This window comes from Corythoichthys intestinalis, chromosome 5, assembly GCF_030265065.1.
Source record: "Corythoichthys intestinalis isolate RoL2023-P3 chromosome 5, ASM3026506v1, whole genome shotgun sequence".
NCBI classification, from domain to species: domain Eukaryota; kingdom Metazoa; phylum Chordata; class Actinopteri; order Syngnathiformes; family Syngnathidae; genus Corythoichthys; species Corythoichthys intestinalis.
This window is the reverse complement of record NC_080399.1, coordinates 29,759,054-29,777,616: the sequence shown is the minus strand read 5'-3', so window position 1 is coordinate 29,777,616 and position 18,563 is coordinate 29,759,054. Positions and strand designations below refer to the sequence as shown.

At 41.1% G+C, this 18,563-nt stretch overlaps 2 protein-coding genes across 2 annotated transcripts in view; one reads left to right on the top strand and one right to left on the bottom strand.

The window, feature by feature from the left end:
* Positions 1–390: 390 nt before the first annotated feature.
* Positions 391–9,441, top strand: LOC130916393 (paramyosin). The gene is made up of 8 exons (XM_057837093.1): positions 391–645; positions 829–969; positions 1,174–1,374; positions 1,499–1,686; positions 3,534–3,747; positions 7,586–7,684; positions 7,761–7,831; positions 9,136–9,441. The coding sequence occupies exons 1-8, from the start codon at positions 391–393 to the stop codon at positions 9,296–9,298; spliced, it is 1,332 nt and encodes a 443-aa protein (XP_057693076.1). The 3' UTR covers positions 9,299–9,441.
* eif4g2b (eukaryotic translation initiation factor 4, gamma 2b) overlaps positions 9,323–18,563 on the bottom strand; it is a 26,449-nt gene continuing 17,208 nt past the window's right edge. Inside the window, exons 14-19 of the mRNA XM_057837092.1 lie at positions 17,817–18,032; positions 17,496–17,754; positions 13,797–14,001; positions 12,802–13,010; positions 12,577–12,698; positions 9,323–10,432 (exon numbers count right to left, since the gene is read on the bottom strand). Coding sequence (XP_057693075.1) covers positions 10,367–10,432; positions 12,577–12,698; positions 12,802–13,010; positions 13,797–14,001; positions 17,496–17,754; positions 17,817–18,032 — 1,077 coding nt within the window. The 3' untranslated portion in view covers positions 9,323–10,366. The remainder of the gene's footprint in view (positions 10,433–12,576; positions 12,699–12,801; positions 13,011–13,796; positions 14,002–17,495; positions 17,755–17,816; positions 18,033–18,563) is intronic.

Genomic DNA, 18,563 nt, shown 5'->3' with positions numbered 1-18,563 from the left:
TTGGGTACTGTATATCAAGCCTCAGTTGTTCACAACTATGTGAACAAGCACATGAGCAAATTGTCAAACGGTCGTAAAACTGCTCAACGTACAAACTAAGCTGACATTTCCAGGATTTGAAGAACTTCAGTTAAAATTTAAGATGAACACAGTCTTGAACTCTTGATTAAATTAATGCATTATAAAATTGATTAATTGTGTCTCCTCTAGTAATAATGTTTGAATGCAACTTACAATATTGTCTGTGGGGTTACTAAAGCTTTTGTGACAAAGACAGTTAAAGTACTCTGGTGTCCAAGGGTTCTCTTCTTACCTGACGATTAATATTGGATGAAGTTCAGGTGATGACAGAGTCATCGTGAAAAGCGGATGCTCATTCAGGGGGAGAAAATGTCGCTCCGAGCCAAATCCCACACAGACCTGCGTTCATCCGGCTCATCCGATGACGGCTTGGGAAAGTCACTCACCATGAGTGCTGTGCGCTTCGGGAACGGGACCACTGAGTCCAAGGACGGGGTCCGACTTCTTTCCAGACCCGCCCGGAGGCCCCTGAGAGTTGTGAGGCCTGTCAGTGCCGGTGTGAGCTCCAACGCCTCCTTCCTGCACATAAACCACTTGCAGGGAGAGCTGGTTCGCAAGAGGAAGGTGAGAAGACAATAACCATGTTTTCAGAGTCCTACGATATCAATACTATCATGATACTTCATTTATAATCAAAAGCGACTATTTACACTCTGTACATGAGTGGCAGAACAGGTGATTGTGTTCAAATACGACTCAGATAAAGTAAAACTACTTAATCAACTACTTTACTTGGGGTGGACTCAGGAGTGCGAGGACCTTAGAAAGGAGAACAAGTTCCTCTCTGATGAGATCCGCCTGGAAAGGATCACCATGCGCTCGGAAAACGAGCTCGCCATGAGGAACCTTAGGAGCGTCAACCAGGAGTTGCAGGCACAAGTCAAAGATGTATGTCAACTAATTTGCTGCTAATGACGATGAGAGGCTCAGTTGAACTCAGAGTTCAAATACTCTGGCAAATCTCTCACATCAATGGTAGACTGAGTTAAAATGGTGCTTAAAGTAAACACTCTGACCTACTACGTCCAGCAAGTAGGTCATTGTTTGCATCCAGTTTCAGCTGTCAAACTGCCTAACTTCTCATGTTTCTAGCTCAAGCAGCGCTTGTGCCTAAGCCAGCAGCGGGCAGAGTTGTGTTCGCAGGCTGCTGATGAGGCAGAGGCTCGGCGAGGGGAGGCCGACAAAGGCTTAGTACTCGCCGAGGCCCGCATCGTTGCCGGCCGACGGGAAACAGAGGACGCTCAGGAACAAGGCACGAGACTGACAGGACGAGTGGAAGAGCTGCGGAAGGAGGTGAAACACAGAGACATGAACAGGCACCAGCCACAGAAAATCTATTTACTTCAAATTTTCCGCAAAATCAATAGTATTCCTAACTGAATGCAATCCAAAGCCATACACTTCTCTCTATTGTTAGTGCTCCGATCTACAGCTAGCTCTGGTACGGACAGAGAAGAACCTGTTTGACGTCCAGCTGAAACTAGAGCGAGAGACGGCAGACAAGCAGGCCCTACTGCGGGAGAACGAGAACCTGCAGGAGGACCGGGACGCCCTACGGCACAAGCTGAGAAAGATCACTGATGAGAACCACCAACTCAGAGAGAGGCAAGTAAACACTTGTTTATCTTAAAAAAAAAACATGGTTTTCCTGCTCCTTAACCCATAATAGGGCACTCATTAAACCCATTGGATGTCATCGACGTTGCTAAACGTCGACTCATAGACTTCACTATTAATTGACGGGACACGGGGCATGGGGCCGATTCAAAGGAAGCCTATGTTAAAAGACTTAAAATTCAAATATTTTCAAAACCAAAGCCACTAGCGACCTAAAACCAAAAAGACACCAACCTTAGGCATATACAGTATGAGTCTCCATGAGCAGCGGCATAAAAAAATTCAAAGTCATTCCCTAATAAAATCCTGATTATTTTTTATGTAAGTATAACAAAAAATAAAATGGCTATAAAATTATCAGATTTTACGCTAGATGCACAAAAATCACCAAATGCAGAGATAATCACCTATATTTTCAGGCAGTTATTATTCATTTTACGTAAATATTTTGAAGTAGTGTTCAATCCAATGTGGCGGCCGCCTAGCAAAAGAAAGCTTTTTAAGTTGAAAATTATTGTGAATAAATGCGTAATTCCCTGAATTTTTGATAGATATGAACGTAAAAGTCAACGTAAAAGAGTTATCATTCATTTTACGTAAACATTTCGAAGTATAACGCTATCCAATGTGGCAGCCGTAGTAGCTAATTTCTCCCATTGTATTCTCATTTCAAAATGCATGCATGGTACAAAAATAATAATTACCTTGAATCCTCGACCAAATCACTCTTGAGACATTCCAAGGCCTTGTTCTACGTCAACTTTCGTTCTGTTCCAACCTAAATCTGGCATTAGAACATGACCTGTGTTTGAGGATAACAGCTCTCCCTGGCTGCCATCGGCCTCCTTCGAGAAGCCGTAGCGCGATGTCGAGGAGAAGTGCCCCGTCAATTAATTATGAAGTGTATTGTCCAATCCATTTGAATAATGATTTGAATGATCGCTGCCAACCGTCCAAGTCAAAATTGATATAGCCCCGTCAGTGGCACTGAAACATAAGCATTCACAGCCAGTCGTCCCAGTTTAAATGAATTGTATGTCTATCATTATCAATGGCAGGCAATAAGTGAAACACTATGAACTTTTATATTTATTTAGATAGGTCTTCATGAGGTCTATGTTTGCTTTTTTTGTCCGTTAGTTTTTTAAATACCAAAAACAGTCACCTGCCATATAAAACAGTGATCCCTAAGTTACCGAGCCAGAGGTCCATACTCCATGGTACATTTGGTACCAGGCCGCAGAGGAATACCAAATAATTTGTTAACGACCGCAATCTGGTTTGTGCCTATTGACACATCAAGATGCCCGTCTACTCTATTGACTAATCAAAGTGGCAACTTGTGTACGTCAATCTCTAGTGGTTGGCCGCCATTACTGGGGTGTTTGCACACCTATAGCAGCCCAGAGTCAGTCAACGTAAACAGTAACGTTAGCTGCTGTTGACTGTGTGCTGCAGGTGGTGACGTCTTTGGACGGAGGCAACAAAAGAGAATGCACTGAGAGCATCATACCTCTTGGTGAACCGTATTGCTAAAGCCAAGAAACTTTTCACGATTAAAGAACTCATTATCCCTGCGACCAAGGATAATCGCTGTCAAGTTTTAGGATAGGCCACTCTTAAAAAAGGTTGATTCGGCATATAGTGATTTTTTTCCTGCACTTAATGTTCATTTTATAGCCCCATCGTGGTATATTTACTGTGATTTTCTCCCACACACTGCATGTCCGTGAAAAAAAAAGCCCACTTTACACCGGTCCGTGGTGCAAAAAAAGGTTGGGGACCACTGCTATAAAAGGTTATGAATCAAAATATCCCCTTTTTCCCTTCCCTAGTGTGGCAGAATGGCAACGTCGGGCAACTGCATCACGGGAGGCAAGCGAGCGCGCCGAGCGTGGACGTGAAGAAGCTGAGGCTGAGCGGCGTTTGACTGAACGAGAGCGAAGAAATTGGGCGGACGAGTGCCGTGATTGGAAGGACAAGCACGGGATTCTGGACAGTGCATTTAGAGCGCAAGAGCACATGAAGGCCATGCGTCGAGACAAAAGCGTGAGAAGAGACTACATGCAAAAATACATACAGTGGGGCAAATAAGTATTTAGTCAACCACTAATTGTGCAAGTTCTCCCACTTGAAAATATTAGAGAGGCCTGTAATTGTCAACATGAGTAAACCTCAACCATGAGAGACAGAACGTGGGAAAAAAAATGAAAATCACATTGTTTGATTTTTAAAGAATTTATTTGCAAATCATGGTGGAAAATAAGTATTTGGTCAATACCAAAAGTTCATCTCAATACTTTGTTATGTACCCTTTGATGGCAGTAACGGAGGCCAAACATTTTCTGTAACTCTTCACAAGCTTTTCACACACTGTTGCTGGTATTTTGGCCCATTCCTCCATGCAGATCTCCTCTAGAGCAGTGATGTTTTGGGGCTGTCGTTGGGCAACACGGACTTTCAACTCCTTCCACAGATTTTCTATGGGGTTGAGATCTGGCGACCAAGCCACGACCTTGAAATGCTTCTATGAAGCCACTCCTTTGTTGCCCTGGCTGTGTGTTTGGGATCATTGTCATGCTGAAAGACCCAGCTTTGCTGATGGAAGGAGATTTTCACTCAAAATCTCTCGATAGATGGCCCCATTCATTCTTTCCTTTACAATGATCAGTTGTCCTGGTCCCTTTGCAGAAAAACAGCCCCAAAGCATGGTGTTTCCACCCCCATGCTTCACAGTGGGTATTGTGTTCTTCGGATGGAATTCAGTATTCTTTCTCCTCCAAACACGAGAACCTGTGTTTCTACCAAAAAGTTCTATTTTGGTTTCATCTGACCATAACACATTCTCTCAGTTCTCTTCTGGATGATCCAAAACCTCTCTAGTGAACCGCAGACGGGCCTGGACGTGTACTTTCTTCAGCAGAGGGACACGTCTGGCAGTGCAGGATTTGAATCCCTGGCGGCGCATTGTGTTACTGATAGTAGCCTTTGTTACTGTGGTCCCAGCTCTCTATAGGTCATTCACTAGGTCCCCCCGTGTGGTTCTGGGATTTTTGCTCACCGTTCTTGTTATCATTTTGACGCCACGGGGTGAGATCTTGCATGGAGTCCCAGATCGAGGGAGATTATCAATGGTCTTGTATGTCTTCCATTTTCTAATAATTGCTACTGCCCGAAGTTAGCTGGGATAGGCTCCAGCACCTCCGCGACCCTCGTGAGGAATAAGCGGCATGGAAAATGAATGAATGAATGAATGAATGCTCCCACAGTTGATTCCTTTACGCCAAGCGTTTTACCTATTGCAGATTCAGTCTTCCCAGCCTGGTGCAGGTCTACAATTTTGTCTCTGGTGTCCTTCGAAAGCTCTTTGGTCTTGGCCATAATGGAGTTTGGAGTGTGACTGATTGAGATTGTGGACAGGTGTCTTTTATACCGATAATGAGTTAAAACAGGTGCCATTAATACAGGTAATGAGCAGGGGTGAAAGTGGGCCTGAACGGTCAGGAACGCAGTTCCGGTATGAGATTCAGGGCCAGAACGCAGTTCCGGTATAAGAATCAGGGCTGGAATGCTGTTCCGGTACATGTTTCTTTGATTCCGAAAACATGACAGCAACTGTCAAAACACTATGTAAAAAAAAAAAAAAAAAAAAAAATGCTAAGTTGCCACACATGCATTTCAGCTTCAAGAAGAAAACCATCTACCAACATCAGATTTACATACACAAGTGTTAACAACAAGCATAATAAAGTGCTTGTGTAGCGTAATCCGTTCCCACCGATATTTATTATTGATTTTATTCCACGGACGGCATGGAGGTTTCCACAGCTGCTGCAGTTATGTGAGTGACGATGATGAGTCACTTCAATGTGCGAATGCACGCAGCAAAGCAAAACGCCTGGACTTATCTGTTCAATTGGCTGACATACTGACATGTGATCAGCAGAGATGGGTATCTCTGATTGGTTCAAATGTGCATGTTTTCTGAAACAGCAAAAAAAAAAAAAAAATCTTGTTGAATTGATGCGACAAAAAAGGGCAATGCAACATAAAATGGATCAAATCTTTAAGAGCAACATCAGAGTTGATGAGGCTTATTTCTCAGATTTAGTTTTATTTGCTTTGATGGGGAGGTTCAGAACATCTTAGATGTCAGTGTGCACTTTGGACTTATATTTGTTCATTTATGTTAGGCTACTTATTCATTTCCTTATGATTTAAAAAAGTCAATGTTTGCGCGATCTTCAAAATATATTCCATTTCACTCTGCATGATATAAGTCATTTGTACTTATTTTTCTGAATGTATGTTATTTATATCTTTATTATTAAGATTAAAAAAAAAGTAAATGTAAACTTCAATTTTAATACAGTATATATCCTATGTTCATAAGTACCGTAATTTTCGGACTATAAGCCGCTACTTTTTTCCCTCATTTTGAATCCTGCGGTTTATAGTCCAGTGCGGCTTATTTATTGATTTATTTGGGTTAATAGGTAACACTTTATTTGATGGTGGCGTCATAAGACTGCTATAAGACCTTCATAATTATGATATGACACTATCATGGGCAATAATGAATGCTTATGACAGATTTCATTTCGTATCATGCGGCAAATTATGTCACTAACACCATTCATTTCCAGCTCGGATCTTTTGCATCCATTCATAAGTGATATAATTTGCCGGCTGGCACAAAGTGACATCTGTCATAAGTATGATCATGGTCTTATGAGAGTCTTATGGCACCAATGTCAAATACAGTGCTACTATATACCATAACTAGCAATTAATGAAACAACTGGAGCAGTAACTGAAGAAATAATGATCAAAGAACATGAATTTTGATTGTTATTTACATCTGTAGCGCTGCAATGCATGATGGGAGGCATGCTGGACGACAACAGTATTGACCGCAGGTGGCAGCAGAGGTTGACGGTCTCCCCCAAGAAAACTGATGGCCAAATGAAGCGAGAACAGTGAAGGACAAATGAAGCTTCTTGAAGCAATGAAGCTTTGCAGCCAATTGTTTCAAAGCTTCATGGTGGTTCATTTGGTCTTATGACAGTCTTATGATGCTGCTGTCAAATTAAGTGTTACCGGTTTATGTCTTTTGGTGTAACTATCCCATCCTACAGTGAGGGAAGCTGCGGCTTATAGTCCAGTGCGGCTTATCTATGAACAAACGCCGTTTTCGTGTCAAATTTGGTGGGTGGCGGCTTATAGTCAGGTGCGCCTTATAGTCCAGAAATTACGGTAGTTAAAATTGAGATTTGGCATATAGTGAGGAAATGAGGGAAAATAAAAATTAGGAGACGGAGGTTGGGGTTATTGCTGATTTTGTTAACTTTTATTTGGCAAATCATTGAAAAATTAAAATTTGGAATGAAAAATAAATAAAATTTCTGGCTTCGTGGCGACCTTCACGTCGGGGAGTTCCGGCAAGAAATTCTAGCCACTTTCACCCCTGGTAACGAGTGGAGCCTCGTTAGACCTCGTTAGAAGAAGTTAGATCACTTTGACAGCCAGAAATCTTGCTTGTTTGTAGGTGACCAAATATTTATTTTCCACTCTAATTTGGAAATAAATTCTTTAAAAATCAAACAATGTGATTTACTGTTTTTTTCCCCCAGTCTGTGTCTCATGGTTGAGGTTTACCCATGTGGACAATTACAGGCCTCTCTAATCTTTTCAAGTAGGAGAACTTGCACAATTGGTGGTTGACTAAATACTTATGTCCCCACTGTACCTTGATTTATGAATGCCTCAACATGCCAAGTTTTCCCGAATTACGAATAGTCACTGGGTCGAGTTTTCTCTGAATTCTGACAATCATTATACCAAGCAAGCAAATTGGATTTGATCCAATTTTATATTTGTTTTGTAGTGTCAAGCTAACATCAAGAGCTATTTCCTGTGCATGACTGAGAGCGATCAGAGGGTAAAAATTCTCAAAAATCAAGATGGCACAATGAAAAATTTTACGGTAAAACTGATTAGTGAAGTTGTAATATAAATCCTAGGAGTATTTGTTTCAGTCATTTGTTTTTTTCCTGAGAAAGGAGGGCGACCCGGTTTACATCTCTATGACACCAGAGTCCAACCCAGAAGAACTTGAGAGGAGCTCATCCAGGTAAAACACTGGCCACTCTTTCCTGGAACTAATTGACATGTTCAAATTGTCACAGTGTGACAGTCATTTTCTAAAAACACACCTGATCAGGGGCGGAACTTGGAGGGGTGTTGGGAGTGCGGCCACACCCGGGCCAAGGCCTCGAGGGGGCCCAGTTGCGGGCGTAAAGAAGGCGTGGTATGGCAAGGGATAAAACAAATGTAAGATAATGGCCGGAGCTATAATATAGAGTTTAAGTGTTAAAATCTCTCTGCTAGCAACACTGCTTATCTAAAGGGGCCCGCAGGTGATGATCCACTGGGCTGAAGGGAGGATGAGTGTGTTCACTACAGGAACTAGCCACCATTTGGCCATATTCTGGCTGGGTAGCCAATCAGCCATGTTCTGATTGTCTTTTTGTGGCACTGTTATAATTTGATGGGCAACAAAAAACTTACAGCAGCAAAATAATTTATAATTTCATGCACTCAAAATAATAAATCATTTTTGCAAACAAACAAACAAAAAAATTGCGAGCGTAAAAATATTTTTACACACAAAAAATATTTTTGGAAGCACAAAATTTTTTTTTCTCCTAAGTGCACATTTTTTTCCAGGAACTACAAGACCACCAAGTGGAAGTTAAAAAAAAAAAATTCTAAAAGCAGTCGCCCATCCAAGTACTAACCAGATCTGTCCCTGCTAAACTTCTGAGATCCGACGAGCTAGCATGGTATTAAGCAGAAATAATTTTTAAATATGTACAAATTTTGATTGACAGAATTTGGCTAGAAAACATATTTGGATCCTCAAGAATGGTTCATGTGTCCCAACTGTTGAAAACTCAACTCAATGTTTTTAGTTTTTTTCTGTCGTGTCAAATCGTGTCACAGGCACTTTAGAATTGGTATGGAAGTATAAATATATAGTGCTGAACAAAGCTAAAATGTTCTGCGACATTTAAAAAAGTCAAGATCATAACCAAGATGGCTCCATTTTTCACAATGGATTTTTTTAATACTGTATAATTTCATGTAAAACAAATTACTGAAAAATTTTAGTTTCCTGCATTGAGTTCAACATTTTTGACCCATGCTAATGGAGGGACAGTTTGACTACCACATTCAAGTGTTAAGGCAAAGAAGGGCAACAGAATGTAGGCTGAATTTAAGCTTCTTTTGCAGTCCATATTCAATAGGTTGATCATTTTCTGCAGACCTACAGTATAACTGGGCAGCGGGTCGCAGTTTGGACATCCCGACTACAGATAAACACTTTCATAGCTTGTTTCCACAAACCCTGATCTATCCTATCCTGTTCCTCAGACCCACATCCCGTGTAAGCGCACCGCTAACAGCAAGAGACTTTGGGCCTGGCCACTTCGACGAACTGCTTCCTTTCGAGGGAAAGTGCCCCGACTCGGCGACAGCCCACCGAAAGAGCAGAAAGTTGGTGGAATATTTTTGGATCCCCACAGACCAGGATTAAGTATTATAACGACGACCATTTGAACAAGTGATAACAACATTGGTGTTCATGTACTGACTTTATTGACATTAAAGCAGGTGCACAATCGTGATGAGTACAATTATGTTCACTTACAATGACACGGCAGTTTAAGAAGAAATGTGCGTGGGGGGGCACTTGCAGCCATTTCTTGTTTGAAGTGTAAAAAATAAAAACGACTTTCTCATGATGACTGTCGCAATTTGCCACAATTTGGAGATTCTCGCCAAATTTCCTTAGAATGGCATCTAGGGAGTGGGGATGAGGTTACTGTTAGCAGTATGTAACCATTTAGCTAATGTGAAATGGGGTTTTAAAGGGAAATAAATGCACAGCATTGTGGAGCAACCCGAACGCTAAACATTGCTAGGTAGCTTTTCAAAAACTGCCACCATAAATGGTGCCTTGATTTGTTGTTTTCAATGGCAATTACAAGCAGAAGTTTTAATAAAACATTGGTTCGGTTATGATGCGGTGCAACTACATTGTTAACTGCCTCACTAGGTTTTGGTTAGAGACTTCCAAAAGTCACTGACATGTGACTTATAAACTACCAGAAAGTGAATTAAACAGTTATAAAGGTTTTTGTGAGGAGTTTCTTTATCAAGTGTACCCAGCTACTAATTGGGGTCTTTGTTTGAAAGAATACAGTCTTAAGCACTGGCCGTAGGGGCTTAGATTTACAAAAAAAAAAAAAAAAGTCCGCCTTAAGAGGTAGAACGTCACTGTTGTTTGGTTGAGGAGGAACTTTCGGGAGCATTTCTTTGCCGCCAAAAAAAAAAAAAAGAAAAGAAAGAAAAGCCTAGGCAGCTTAAACCAATTGTTTTTACAACCTTCAATGCTTTTTTCAGGGCAAGTTAATTAGTCCAAAGGAGGAAGAAGCATTACAAACAAAAGTCGAGTCACTCCACACATGGCCACAGAATTGGGAAGAGGAGGAAGGGGTGGGAGATGTGGCGATGTCACTAGTTAGTGGTTAATCAATCAATATAAGGTGGAGGAGATCACAACGGAAAAGGCAAAGTGTAATCTTGTGTAGATGGCGCTTGTTCAATCGCCGTCGTCCTCAGACTCCTCTTCCTCGGCTGTCTCCAACCACGTGAGCCACTGATTGACCTGCAGGAAAACCTCAATTTAAGTCTGATTGCTACTGATGGTAATAAAATTCCAATTTCCAATGCATTTGAATCGCAAGGGCTGGTAGTGACTGATCATGTTTCAGTGCCACTGACAGCTAAAGAACTCCAATCCATTAGACGTCTATCACCAATGACGGCAACAAATCAGTGAAATCCCGTCTGTAACATGAGGCAATCTACAATATGTACCATTGAGTGAGTGAGACCATTTTGGCGAGTAATATTAAATACGACGTAATATTAAAACAAATACTAATCCATTGAAAAATATTGATTTGAGTTTAATTGATTATGGTTGCATTTACAACACTGCAGTCATATTAGTCCTTCTCAAAAAATTAGCATATTGTGATAAAGTTCATTATTTTCTGTAATGTACTGATAAACATTACTTTCATATAGTTTAGAGTTATTACACACAGCTGTAGTAGTTCAAGCCTTTTATTGTTTTAATATTGATGATTTTGGCAAAAAAAACAAAAATCAAGAAAGACCAAAAATCCGTATCTCAAAAAATTAGCATATCATGAAAAGGTACTCTAAAGAAGCTACTAACCTAATCATCTGAATCAACGAATTAACTCAAAACCCCTGCGAACGATTCCTAAGGCTTTTAAAAACTCCCAGCCTGGTTCATTACTCAAAACTGCAATCATGGGCAAGATTGCCAACTTTACTGCTGTCCAGAAAGCCTTCATTGAAACCCTCAAGCAAGAGGCTAAGACACAGAATTTTTTGAGCAAATAGGCTGTTCCCAGAGTGCTGTATCAAGGCACCTCAGTGGGAAGGAAAAGGTGTGGGAAGAAACGCTGCACAATCAGTAGAGGGGACCGCATCCTGAGAAAGATTGTGGAAAAGAGCCGATTCCAGACCTTGAGGGACCTGCAGAAACAGTGGACTGAGTCTGGAGTAGAAACATCCAGACCGACCGTGCACAGGCGTGTGCTAGAAATGGCAGAAGCGCTTGACCTGGACTACGGAGAAGCAGCACTGGACTGTTGCTCAGTGGTCCAAAGTACTTTTTTCAGATGAAAGCAAAATTTGCATGTCATTTGGAAATCAAGGTACCAGAGTTTGGAGGAAGACTGGGGAGAAGGAAATACCAAAATGCCTGAAGTCTAGTGTCAAGTACCCACAGTCAGTGATGGGGTCTGGGGTGCCATGTCAGCTGCTGGTGTTGGTCTACTGTGTTTTATCAAGGGCTGGGTCAATGCAGCTAGCTATCAGGAGATTTTGGAGCACTTCATCCTTCCATCTGCTGAAAAGCTTTATGGAGATGAAGAAGACACGACCTGGCACCTGCTCACAGTGCCTGGTAAATGGTTTACTGACCATGGCATTATTGTGCTCAATTGGCCTGCCAACTCTCCTGACCTGAACCCCATAGAAAGTCTGTGGGATATTGTGAAGAAGTTGAGAGACCCCAGGCCCAGTACTGTGGATGAGCTTAAGGCCGCTATCGAAGCATCCTGGGCCTCCATAACACCTCAGCAGTGCCACAGGCTGATTGCCTCCATGCAACGCCGCATTGAAGCAGTCATTTCTGCAAAAGGATTCCCAACCAAGTATTGAATGCATAGCTGATATAATTAATTGAAGGTTGACTTTTTTTGTATAAAAAAAAAAAAAACACTTTTTTGTATTAGTCAGATGAAATATGCTAATTTTTTTAGATAGGGACTTTTTTTTGCCCAAATCATCAATATTAAAACAATAAAAGGCTTGAACTACGTGTACTTCAGTTGTGTGTAATGAATCTAAAATATATGAAAGTCAAATGTTTATCAGTACATTACAGAAAATAATTTACTTTATCATAACATGCTATTTTTTTTTTAAGGACTAGTATATCTCATTTATATCTCGAGGCGCCATTTAATTGAGATGGTTCCTCACAAGTCATTAGCAAATACCATCTTGCGCAGTAATATTCAAAAGGGTGGATGGGAAATAACTTCAAACATAAGCTTGGCTCTGTAAAATCCCATACAATGACTTTTATGCAATTGAGAATCTTACTGAATAACCGATTGAGAAAAATCTTATTTCAGATACCAGTACAAACCTGAATAGTCACCAATTTATTGACAATGCATCACAATTTAAAGGTAGTTAAGGTACCTGGAACAATGCTTTTCCTTTTCCTGGGAATTCCTGCGTTATGTCTTCTTTCCATGCGAGGAAGGCTTCTTCTTCAATGATCTCCATGTCGTAGAAATTGACAAAGTAGCGCAGCAGCATGCCTTTAAGAAACACAACACAAGTAAATACACATATGATCGCTATAAAGCCCATTGCATCCAAAAGAAAGTCAAAGACTGGCCACCTTATTGGCGAGTAGCATACCTTTGGGGAAGCCATTGGCGTTGCAGTGCACCTGCAGAGCGTAGAGGGCGCTGACCTGCAGCTGAGTGTGGTCGTGCAGGAATTTTTGCATGACTGGCTTGAAGGCCAGCAGCAGCGCTTTCTCCTGCTCCAGCTGCTCCTTAGGAGGGGCCGATAATTGCTCGTCGCCCTCGGACACGCACAGCTCCTGGGCGATGTATTGCAAGAAGCTGCAACAAAAAAAAGCGGTTAATAAGGAGCTTCATGTTTGTTTGAGTAATATTCTCTATAACTGGTAAGATCACAAACACAATTGTTTACAGTTACTTACATCACAACTTGCTAATTTGCTGAGATCTAAGGAGCCGTTTACAAGGTGACTCTCCTAAAATATGACAAACTTCATGTTTGCATTTATATGGTTCCGTCTCCATTCGAATGATGTCGCAATTCCGTGTGAAGGAGATAGTTTTCATTGCCAGGTCCTAAAGGGCAGTGCAGTTTTATAAGGCGACAGCCAATGATGCACTTCTTTGACATCAACCTCCTCAGCCCGGAAGACAACATACCCACCCACTCCAAGCAATGGTGTCCAAAGGGTTTTTGTCTTTTACTCCAAAACGGCACAAAAATGTGAACATTAAATATATTTCAATTAAAAATATTATAAAAACTGTAAATTAAAGCTGACGTTCCGCTATATTTGCTGTTTTGAATCTTTAGTAGCAGCGCTGCGCATGCCCAAAGTGACGTGTGCGAGTGCTGACATCATCGGAGAGAGAGAGCTTTCCATTTATACGGTTTGGGAGCAAGCCTCACAATGGAATCGTTCTGCTTTGTACGCCGGCATCAAAAGTGTGTTTGTCGTCACCATGTAAAGGAGAGGCCATTCCGCAACACAATCACTACGTCTTGGTGTCGCGGTGTCACTATGTAAACGGCCCAAAAAACTAGAAGAATCCTGCATTCTGGAAGTATTGCTCTTTTTGTTTAGAACCTGAAGCTATTCCCCTCACCTGGTCATGAGGATGTTGACAAAGCCTTTGTCAGTGTGGAGCTTGGGGGAGATGTTGTCTTTGATCCACTTGTAAATGGATTGTGGAGATGGGTCTGCGGTGATCTGCTTCAGCAGCTCCTTCTCCAGCTTCAGCAGCGGGAACAGGAAGCTCAGGCCTTTGCCCTCTAGGATCTCCAGCATACGGTCCTTGTTCTGGTCAATTTCTGCAAAGCAGATGGGGGTTTTAGCAGTGGTGCCTTAACTCTTTCAGGGACAGTGGTCACTACAGTAGACAGCTATTCAAAGGTTGACACTTAAAAGGAACCAGAGATAGAAAGACTTCTTAAAAGAAACGTTATTGTGAGTTAAAATAATTTGATATTAAAACCCCTCTTGATGTTTTTGCTTTTAATACAATTTGTAAAATTAACTAGTTGGTCGCCATTGTTGTTGACGTCGCAGGGCGGTGACGTCACTGGGTTACACTGCCGGGGTTCCAGATTATGACTCTAGCGACCAACATGTAGTGTGTTCAGCCCTTTCAATTTGAACCCGAGAGGGACGTTAATGAGCATGACAGCACTGTCGATATTTCATAAAACAATAGCAAAAGCAAAATGAACAAGAAATAAGGGATGAGAAGGGCAAAACGTGTTCTGCCAAAATGTGCTACACCAGCAAAATGTCTACAAGAGGCAAATTTGACACGCAAAATACTACCGTGCGCTTTCAACTTGTTTTGTTGAGATGTATTCAGACAGAACATACTAAAGATGCCTTAACCCTTTAACACCTAATGTGTCGGCAGCTACGCGTTTACGCATATCGTCTTTTAAGCTTCGTCACGCTGTAATTACGTCATCCACGTGCCCCTGGTTGGTCTCAATTGAAAGTGCAGAAGTTGATGTCCACACCAGTTTTTATTTGAAGTCAATCGACCAAGTAAAACAGGAGATAACGTTATTTGAGTTTTATAGTTTTATTGCACTCATCAATAAGGATTAAAACGCTGCATGGACCATGTGTTTATCTCCATAGTTCCATCATTTCTTGTCCTTTTTCAAAACCAAAAAGCAGCACTAAAGACTACGCATCCCAGGATCCAGCAGTTGTGAGGTCAAAAAGGACGAACCTAATGTGAATATTTTTAATAAATTGCCGAGCGAGGCGCCATCTAAGGAAAGGGAGGCATGCAAAGCGAGCAACGGCCGGCTGGATTGAGGGAGCAACTTTGAAACGTGTGGAATGAATCGAAAACTAAACTTAGCGCATTTAGCTAATGCATTATTTCATCAACTCAAGGAAGACGATCAGCCGTATTTGTCGTTTTCCTCGGATGAGTCGGCGAGTTGGAAGAGCGACAGGCTGACAGCAGTGCGCAAACGGTGCAAGAGTAGGCTGTGTGATGTTGTGTGTGACATAGACGTAGCTCCGTGTCCTGTTTAAGAGGAAACTGTGTTGCAGTCCTGAAAAAAGGCACCCAACCTGGCCATTTTTTCTTTGAAATATAAAAGGCAATATCAAAAGCATGCAAATTCGGCCAAAATAGGCTTAGGTGTTAAAAGGTTAAGAAAATAAAATACGGGTGGTTTAAATACACTACGCGACTAATGTGGTCAACAGATAAACAATCTGTTTTAAAGCTACCAAAAGAAAAAAAAACAATGCTTAAAAGCAATGAATAGGTAATAAAAGACAATAAAACCAATTAGTAAGTACTCGCCGCTTTTAACTGATGTGCGCATGTGTTGAACGTCTCACCGCGTAGGAAGGAATTGCAGAACACCGGTAGTGTTCATTTAGCGACAAACTATGTCATCACCACGAGCATCCATAAAACACGGCGCCCTCCGTAGGTCAAAACATTTACTAAATATTATAGATTGTTAAATCAATGGCAATATTTTTTGTGTTTCTAAAAACATTTTAGTAAAAGAACAATTGTGGCTTTTTGAGCCAAATCTTAAGTGAGGTAAAGCCAGGCGGTATACCAAAAATGTACTGTTACCGAAATTTTTCATGATAACCGATGTAAGTTTGACCATATCGGTAAATTCAGTAATTTAATAAAACAAAAATACAATCTTTTCATCCCGCTTTGACTCTGTGTTGTGCGGTTATGTTCATTCCCTTTAAGAAAGCAGTCAGTGTGCTTAAGTATGAAGTCACGTGGTTAACAAGAACTCAAACAAACAGAAGCCCAGTAGGCTAACACTAATGGCTAACGCTTCGCCGAACTTTCACCCGACATTAAGACTCTTGGTGGCCTCCAGACGGGCTTTCACCCGCTGTTCTCCCTTGTTCTCACGATTTCAGGAGAGGGTGCTTTCAGTGCTTTCTACTGGTAGCCAGGCCACAGGCTAACGCTAGCGGCTAATGCAACAAATGAAAGTGATGAGACTGATCGTGGCTCTAACCTTGTCAAAACGGCTGAACTCAATGAGTGGATTGGGCACGGACTGAACCTAGCAATCAGTATGTCGCATTATTTTGTATCTGTGTGTGTGATTTCTCTGATACCATCATAAAAGCTATGAGTGTGAAACATTTTGCATAAAGTATCATCCAAAAGTGAAGCCTATAAAATCACAGTTTAATGGCCACACCTATTTTTCTGTATGTGCTTGCTTTATTCTGTGTCATTACTGCCATCATAAAATCTTAAATGTTTCATTGGCATGAGAGCAATATAGCTTTAAAGCGGAAGTTCAGGATTTTTGACATTAGGTTTAATCTTCGAGTAAGCAGGGGTTTAGTTAGTTGATGGAGTTGATTTCAACAAATTCAGTTAATCCTTAATTTGTTAGTTTCAGGGCTCTGGAGTGGATAAGCTAGCGCGAGTCAATGTTTAGACTGCATATGCAATTGTTAAATTGAAAGCTGGTAAACATATCGAGAGACTGTTAATTTGTATTTCATACATTGATTCAGATTTTCAAATTATATAACAGTCCGCTTGGACAAATTTATCGTCATTTATCATTATCAAGGTAAATCTGCTCAATTTACCGTGATGCATACTTAAGGCCATATCGCCCAAGCCTAGTCTGAGGTTCCCTTTAGGACCTTTAACCCTTTCTAGAATAAGTGATAATATTTAGTAATAATAATTTAAAAAAAGCATGAACAATTATCAATATATATTTGTTTTATTTTAATAATTATTCTTTTTTTAATCATTATAAATACGTTAAAATATCTAGCGCTCTCAATGGCAGCAGACAAGTTCAGTGAGTGCCCTGTAAGCATTAAATTAAAAGAAAATAACCATAATTCCTGCATTAAAGTGTTATACATCGCACCTAGACACTGCTGGCTTCCTACTTGTGTTCAATAGGTCTTGCAAGACAAACTGAAAGATTGAAGTGAAAAAAATAATTGTAAATGCGTGTATTAATTTATCTGAATTTGAATTAATGTAAATAAAGCTCGTAAAATTTTACTCAAGCACTAACGTTCGAAATATACTGATTTTAAAGACCCAGCATGATCGAGTCCACAATTAACAGTAATATCAACTATTCAATACATCCATACGTTTTATGATTATTTAAAAAAATGATAATTATAAATACGATTCACAAATTTGAATTTTATATACTGTACCTATGTATCTAATTACCTAATGTAAATGACCGGGCCTATCTGTCCTTGAAAAACAGTTGTTTTGTGATGGATGAAGACCCCTTTGGATAACGGATGGCAATGAAGGACCTACCTGGCAGCATCTTCTGCATGTTGACTTTGCTCTGCTGGAAGATATCGGTGAGCCACTCGCGGTCCTTGAGTTTAGCGGTTTGCTGCAGGCAGAGCAGGAAAAGCGGAAAGTGGGTGCCGTTCTCTAGCGGGTGCGCCAGCTCAGCCACGCTCAGCAGCTCTGCGATGACTGCACGTGCTGCGAACTGGGCCAGGTAGGACTTAACCAGGGGCACATCCACCTCGATCTTGGGACACTGGTCCAGGACGTTGAGGAAAGCCTGTCAAAAGATTTGACATTGCAGTCCCGTTTCTTGAAACTTAAGTTATCCCTTGTGCCGACCTGCATGAAATTCTCGGCTGTAATGAGTCCGTCAAGGCGCAGCGCGTGGATAAGGGTGCTGGCATGCTCCTTGTCTTCATCGGGTCGGTCCAACGAGCACACGACAATCTTGCTCAGCATTTCTGGCAGGAAGTGCTTAGGGGCCTTCATTTCACGGACACTGCTGACCGCCTCACTTAGGTTCTTGCTGGTAAAGTACTCGCTCATGGCCGCCTCCTTTAGATATGAATCAAATTTATTATTCGATGAAAAAAAAAAACCCATATTAAAAAAATGCTTCAACCCGAAAGTAACAGCATGCCTCAAAACCTTTGACCGTGGTCTACATTCTACATTTGCTTTTCCAATTACATTTTCATGTGTTAATGCTGAAGCTTTGCAAGTGCCATGTCTCACATTTGTTTTGTGGTTTTATTTTATTGCATGACCGTAATTTCCGGACTACAAGCCGCTACTTTTTTTCCCCTCATTTTGAATCCTGCAGCAGATGCAATGATGCCACCAATTTATCAATTTTTCTAACGACAGCCAGGAGCGCTCAAGGGTAAAATGTAAGCGTAAGACACGTGGAATATATGTGTCGAGGAAGACGCTAGTTTGCAATCTTACCCGTATTTTAACTTTGTGCTTTGTCCACGAATAAAAGTAGCGGACCTTCATCTTTGTGCATTAGTGAAACTAGCAGACCTGCATAATGGAAAATGCTACAAGAAATGGATATGACGTGCTGAGTTGAATTGAAGGCTT